Consider the following 7,057-nt stretch of genomic DNA (forward strand, 5'->3'; position numbering starts at 1 on the left):
GTTGATCTCGCCGGACGGCCGCGTACACGCACACATAGAAAGTTGCTACCATGGGCAAGCATCTGCAACCGGCTGCGAAATGTACGAAACGTACACGTACGCGAGAGACACAAGAGGATTGATGGCAAAAGCCTCCTCGGATCCACCTTCCTCTTGGTCGTTCACGCTGCATGCACGTCGGCGGTCATGGCCATGGCGCCCCTGCCTGTGGCTATGCACCCTCGCCGTTGGGGTTAAGGACGAGAAAAGCTTGTGCCCACTGGTGCAAACCCTTTGGTCGACGCCAAGCTGCAGCCATATATGTCTCCTCCTGCTTTGTTGTCGCGTGCCGGCGCGGCGACGCTCAACGAGCTGACCTCGGCGGCTGCAACGATGACCAGGACGGAGGACGCGGCAGCCGTGGCGCGGCGGCCAGACGAGGACGTACGAGTACGACTACGTTGTACGACTCACCGGCGAGTCCATCACAGCCGCCGTCGTCTCACTGACCCTCGAGCAGGCCGGCGATATGTAGTGAGAACGTGGCAATGGCCACCAGCCTCGGTAGCTTCTCTGCGCTCATGAACGGGCCCGCCGGGATCGGCAACAAGGAACAAGGATATACAAATCGAGTTTTTATAAAAACGACTAATAGTCGATTTTCCACAAATGCGAAATTCCGGGTTATAGAAAAGGGTCTGTCTAGGACACATCTACTCCCTCCGTTCCTAAATATTTTTCTTTCTAGACATTTCAAATGACTACTACATACGGATATATGTAGACATATTTTAGAGTGTAGATTCACTCATTTTGCTTCGTATATAGTCACTTGTTGAAATGCCTAGAAAGACAAGTATTTAGGAACGGAGGGAGTAGATGTCTAAGCTGATGTGGTCTATTTTTTTTATCCTAGTTTTTTTTATTTTTTATTGCTACATTATATACTTGTAGGAGCTTAGATGTAACATCCTTAAAAAACATCTAAATGTGAATTAGACAAACTGTATAGAAAATTCGGTATTTCATATCCACGGATTAGTTAGGCTAGCCAAACGTGGTTTTAAGTTAGGCCATTTTCCTAGTTTATATAAAATGGATTTTCTACAAACCATCTATCCAAACAAGGCCTAAAACTCAGCTGAGTCGCTTTTTACAGCATTTCGCAAGTCTCGGGTTAAAGTGTCTTGCAAAGAGACACCACCAAGGGAGGCCAGAACTGCAAGAGATCAGCAAGAACGAACACCAGCCAAGGCGACACAAGGTGAAATTTTGCTAAAATGGCAGAGCAGTATATGTACACAGCACACGGACGAGTCTTCTCCTCCACCCCGCTAACTTACCTCTACATACTCACTACGTACGTAGTACCTACCATGATCCTACACTTGGAAGCTGGAGCTCTACACCGTTGCGCGGCGAAAGAGATCACGACCCAAACATCAGTGACGGCGGCTCGTTGAGGTCGAACTGGGGGCAGCTGCTGGGCCCCGTCCGGAGCTCCAGCACCGTGGACGGCAGCGACGGGGCGGCGTCCCTCCTCCCGTCATGCGCCGGCAGCGGCTGCGCGAGGAACTCCTGCAGCCTGGACGGGAAGTAGACGAAGTGCCAGGGGGACGGGTGGGCGACGTCGAGGCGGCCGCCGAAGGGCCGCGCCGGCGGCCGGGGACCCAGGAGGCACGCCTGCTGCTGCTGCTGGTGCGGGGCGAGGTGGCCGCCGGCGAAGTTGGTCCTGGCCTTGGGCCCGCGCAGCGCGACGGCGGCGCGGTCGTAGGCGAGCGCGGCGTCGACGGCGGTGTCGTAGGTGCCGAGCCACACCCGCGTCTTCTTCCACGGGTCGCGGATCTCCGCCGCGTACCGGCCCCACGGCCGCTTCCGCACCCCGCGGTAGTGCCCCTGCGCCGCCGCGTCCGCCCTCCCTCCCGCCCCGGCACCGCCGCCTCCGACGCCGCCGCCGCTCCGGTGGTGCCCCCTCGCCTCCGGCAGCATTTGCATGACGCCGCCTCTCCCTCTCCCTCTCTCGCTAGCTCGCTTCACAGTATGGCTGGCGAGTGCGGTGGAGTTTCTCCGAAGAACCCTGGCTGGCGAGTGGTGGCTCTTATACGGAGCGGCAGGCCAGGAGGCCGGGATGGGCACGCAGCGTGAGCTTGAGCTCGGTCACCCTCGCTGCCTACTCTATGCTATGCTACGGCATGGCTATGGCGCGCCTCGTGAAGTGGGGAGGCACAGTGGCGCTAGCGGCGTAGAGTAGGCCTCTGGGGCACCGCGGGTAGGGTAGGCGTCGGGGGGTTTGAGGGAGGGGGGGAGGCTGTCGCTGACCGGGCCTCGTACGGTGCGGCGCCTCCGCCCCAGCCGCCGCGCGATTTGACGCTGCGCGGGGCCCTGCCGCCCTGCACTGCACCCTGCCAGCCCCCTGCCGCCGTGACGCAAGCCCTACACCATCCATCATGCGCCCGCCCCCGTCCCGTCCCGTCCCGTCCTCCCCATCCCGCCGTACCCAGCGCGCGGCCGTAGCCGGCCTACGCCACCCACTGCCCCTGCGCCGCGCTGCCGTGCGCGGCCGGGCAAAGCGGCCTGCACGTTACGTTGTGTCACGTACTACGTCGCGCTGTACGGCCGGTGCAGCCCCTTCGCCGGCCAGGTGGTGATGGTACGTACGTACCGCGAGGCCTTTTGACCCCGTGTGGCCCCGGGATGCGCGTGCGCCCCCGGGCAGACCAGGTGGAGGTGCGAGCGGCGCACGGCGACGTGCCGGGGCACGGTTCGGTGGTTCACGTGGCGTCGTGGCCCGGGGGCACAGACGGCGGCGGGGCCCGGCTCGCCGCGCCGAGGTTTGGGGCGTCGTTGCCTGATTCGTTTCTCGTGGGGTGCGGGGCGGGGGCATTCGCTTTGGCGAGTCGTTCTCGGGAACTGGCATGGCGACCTGCTGCGGCGCTGCTGCTGCTGCGGCCGCGGCAGCAGGAGCGGGGGAGGCACCGCATCGGGAACGCGCGAGCCGAGCTGAGCCGAGGGCCATGCTTCCTGCCTGCCTGCCTGCCTGCCTGCAGTAGCGTGGCGACGCGTTGGGAAGAGGCGCACATTCATCACGTTACGCGTTCAGTGCACTGTTGACGGATCCGGATGGGGCGTGTTTTCCCTTTCCCTGCCGATGCAAACCTCCCCGGAGCGCGCCATGGGCCGAGAGGGTTTTAATTTTCACTGCTGACAGACACTGACCCTCGACGTAGGAGTATTACTAGCGTTGGCTCGCCGGAGCAGCTCCTGCGTCCGTGTAGGTGCACTGGTGGCGGTGGTACGCACGCTCCATCATTGCTCCAGCGGCTTCAATCGCTGATTCGACGAGTCCTCTGCTGCGCATAATCAAGTCTGGTTTTGCGTCACCTCGGATGCTACTAGTGTATGCCACTACGAGGCGCACTGTTTGATCCTGCACAGTCCTGTCAATGGCTTGTCCGGCAAAAGTCCATGGATTAGACCGTGTACGTGGCGTCGTTAACCAACGCACGGCTGCCAAACCACCAGTACGGCGGAACCATGAACCGCGTTGTCGAATGGTTCACTGGGCACGCACGCACGCGCGCGCGCTAGCTCGAGCACGAGATTCAAATAAGCCTGGCATCATCGTCGTCGCGGACACGCAACCGCGCTACGGCAGGATGGCCTTAACTCTGAAGACCCTGCGCTGCCGAAGAAGGACGGGCCGGCGGACGGACGCCGTGACCGGTCTTGTCCGGTGACGCCCACCACACGTAATACGTGCGTGGTACGCTCGCCTGCCCGCCGTGGCCGTGCACGTACGCCTGCGCCGCGCGGCGCGATCCCGTCCGGCCTGGTACACCCCGCAATAATTCGGCCATGCCGTATGGGGCTCCGCTGCCGGCCGGCCGTCTGACGCTGACACCCTCCCTCGCCGCTGGCGAGAGAGGAAAAACGCAGCAAAGCGCAGGGCAGGGTCCGTGGCTGGCCCCGGCTCGATCGGTCGTCCGGCGCTGCCTCGCCCGTTCACGTGAGCCTGCCTGCCTGCCTGCCCGATGTCATTTGCCGCGTTGCCTGCCGGATGGCTGGGCCGCTCTGCCCTGTTCGGCGCCGATCGGCGCCTAGCCTGCCGCACGCGCCGTGCAAACTTCCATGCCAGCCATCGACGGGCGGCACCAAACCGCAGCGCGGCGCACGGGAGAAAGGAACAGGGCAGGGGAAAGGCTTGAGCTACCATCCCTCCCCGATCACTCTCGTATCAGCGACCGCGCATACGCACCATCAATCAATGGGGGTCCGGGAGGCGCCGGCCGGCACGCGTGACGTGTCGAGCAGGCAGAGGCGGAGGGATGGCCCCGTCGGTCGACGCCGCCCCGAGACGATCGCCCATCGGGAGAGAGACAAGGCGGCCGCACGTGGGACGGCAGGTCGAGGCGTGGTGTCGCCGTGACGGGGGCATGGCCGGGCCGGCCGGCGCGCACGTGGACCTGGAAAGTTTTGGCGCGGGGACGAGGCATGCAGGACGGTCCCGTCGCCGTCGGCGCCTGTCCTTCTGACCGCTCCGCTTGGTTTTCCGCTCGGTTCGCCGTTGGAGGTTGGACGTGCGTGCTACCACCACACCGGACCGGTTCCGTCACTGCTCCCCGGCGGCAGCACGCCCCCTGGTCCAAAAATGCGCCCATCATTTCGTATCAAATCATATTATGGTGGAATCTTGAGTGCTGATGGCTGCTGGCAACTTGTGCAGCCACCTGCCGGCGTCGATGGGGAGGGAGGGGAGGAGATCCGCCGTAGGATGCTGCTACTGCTACTCCTACCCCAGCGCGACGTGGACGTGCCAGGCGCCACCGGCCAGCGCTGGCTTATCGGCTTTGCGCGACACGACCGCACGGAGCGATCCATGGCTTTGGGTGACACCGGCTTATGCCAACTCCACCACGCGACCCTATCCTGTCCGCTCCCGTCCATTTGAGATAAAAGAAACAAATAAGACGGCCCAGCGCGCGGGCGCAAACGGATAAATGTCCGGATTGCGTCCGCTTTCGATCGATCTCCTGCCCAAACTTGCACTCGGTTTCGGGTGAAACGAACGCGCGCGGACGGCCTCGACGCACGCCCTTATCCCCCCGTGGCCCGCCTGTCGGGGACACTAACAGTCCCTCCGCTCCCAACGCTTCACCCTCTCTCCCCGCCCCGCTCCGCCGCCGGCGCCGCCGCTATTCTCCGGCCGTCTCCTCACCGCGCAGTCCCCCCGCCGTCCGTACCAAACCACGTCTCGACATGGCCGCCACCACGCCCACGCTTCCGCCGTAGTTTTGGTCGTCGATCGGAGGAGGTTTGGCCCTCGCCGTCCTTGCCGGTGGCAGAGGGGACACGACTGCCGGCGACGTACCACGGCGGCCGAGGCAGATTCCCACGAGAGCTCCAGAGCGGCCTGTAGCCGGCCGGCAACCACCCTGCTGCGTCGAGGTGATCATCGCGGCCTCTTCGCCACCACGAGCGCAAGGTGTTCGACCTTTTGCCAACAAAGGTATGGACAGTGGAGACGAGTTTTTCTACCATCACTTCCTTTGTTCATCGGACGATTCGTCGTCGGATGATGACGATCTTGTGGTGGCTGCACTGGTCGTTCACGACCATATTCAACGGCAGCTTCCTCGGTACAGGGGGTCAGTCCCTGGCCGTGCTCCCAACCTGAACCGCAACAGGGAGATAGGCCAGGCCCTGCTCTATGCAGATTACTTTGCCAACACCCCGCTCTTCAGACCGGATAAATTTCGTCGCCGTTTTCGTATGGCCAGGCATGTGGTTCAATCGTATCCGAGAGAGAGTGGTTGCTCATGACCCATACTTCGAGTGCAAGACGGATGCCCTTGGCAAGCTTGGATTCTCCTCCTACCAGAAATGCACCGCGGCCATCCGCATGCTTGCATATGGAATTCCAGTCGATCTGGTGGATGAGTATGTGCGTATGAGTGAGACAACATGTCTGATGTCAATGTACAAGTTTTGCCAGGCTGTGATCGAGGTCTTTGGCCCAGAGTACTTGAGGCAGCCAACTGCCGCTGATACAGAGAGATTGTTGGCGACCAACGCAGCTAGAGTCTTTCCAGGTATGCTTGGCAGCATAGATTGTATGCACTGGGAGTGGAAGAACTGTCCATTTTCTTGGCAGGGCCAGTACAAGGGGCATGTTAACGGGTGCACTGTCATATTAGAAGTGGTGGCATCACAAGATCTTTGGATATGGCATTCTTTCTTCGGCATGACAGGTTCTCACAATGATATCAATGTGCTGCAGCGTTCTCCAGTCTTCGCGAAGCTTGCAGAAGGCCACTCCCCACCTGTCAACTTTGAGATCAATGGCCACCATTACAACAAGGGATACTATCTAGCAGATGGTATATATCCTCAGTGGTCAACTTTTGTGAAGACAATCTCGAAACCCCAAGGTGAGAAGAGAAAGAGATTTGCCCAAATGCAAGAAAGTGTTAGAAAGGATGTGGAACGTGCTTTTGGTGTGCTTCAATCCCGGTGGAGTATCGTTCGAAACCCTGCACTGTCATGGGATGAAAGAAATCTTTGGGAGGTGATGACTGCTTGTGTGATCATGCACAACATGATCGTCGAGGACGAGCGTGATGAGAGTATCTTCGACCAAGGATTTGATTATCAAGGTGAAAATATTGAGCCCCTGCACCAAGACCCGGCCACATTTGAAAAGTTTGCCTAATTCCACCGTGAGATGCGTGATTGGCACACTCATGTGAATCTTCAAAATGATTTGGTTGAGCACGTGTGGGATCACGTTGGCAACCAGTAGATGTATTTGTCCATTTTATGTTCAGTCAAGACAATTTCGATTTGGTTGTAAAACTATTTTATTAAAGACAATTTCAATTGGGTTGTAAAACTATTTTAATTTTCAGACAAATATTTGGGTTCGAAACTAGTTTTAATGTAAATTTGGGCAATTATTGGCCCTGACGGACAGGATGGGGCAAAAGGATGCGGCCGCGCGCTGGGCGCACGGCCACCGCATCCCAGGACAGGCCCGGACACGACTCCAAATCTCTACCCAAAGGGACAAAAACAAGACAAA

General features: G+C 59.7%; 1 protein-coding gene and 1 pseudogene across 1 annotated transcript; one reads left to right on the forward strand and one right to left on the reverse strand.

Moving 5' to 3' along the window:
* Positions 1-1,233: 1,233 nt before the first annotated feature.
* On the reverse strand, positions 1,234-2,251 carry LOC125536724 (ethylene-responsive transcription factor ABI4-like). The gene has a single exon (XM_048699971.1). The coding sequence runs from the start codon at positions 1,972-1,974 to the stop codon at positions 1,408-1,410; it is 567 nt and encodes a 188-aa protein (XP_048555928.1). The 5' UTR covers positions 1,975-2,251; the 3' UTR covers positions 1,234-1,407.
* A 3,236-nt stretch (positions 2,252-5,487) lies between these two features.
* LOC125532984 lies at positions 5,488-6,688 on the forward strand (annotated as a pseudogene).
* Positions 6,689-7,057: the final 369 nt, after the last annotated feature.

The sequence above is a fragment of the Triticum urartu genome, chromosome 1 (assembly GCF_003073215.2).
Source record: "Triticum urartu cultivar G1812 chromosome 1, Tu2.1, whole genome shotgun sequence".
NCBI classification, from domain to species: domain Eukaryota; kingdom Viridiplantae; phylum Streptophyta; class Magnoliopsida; order Poales; family Poaceae; genus Triticum; species Triticum urartu.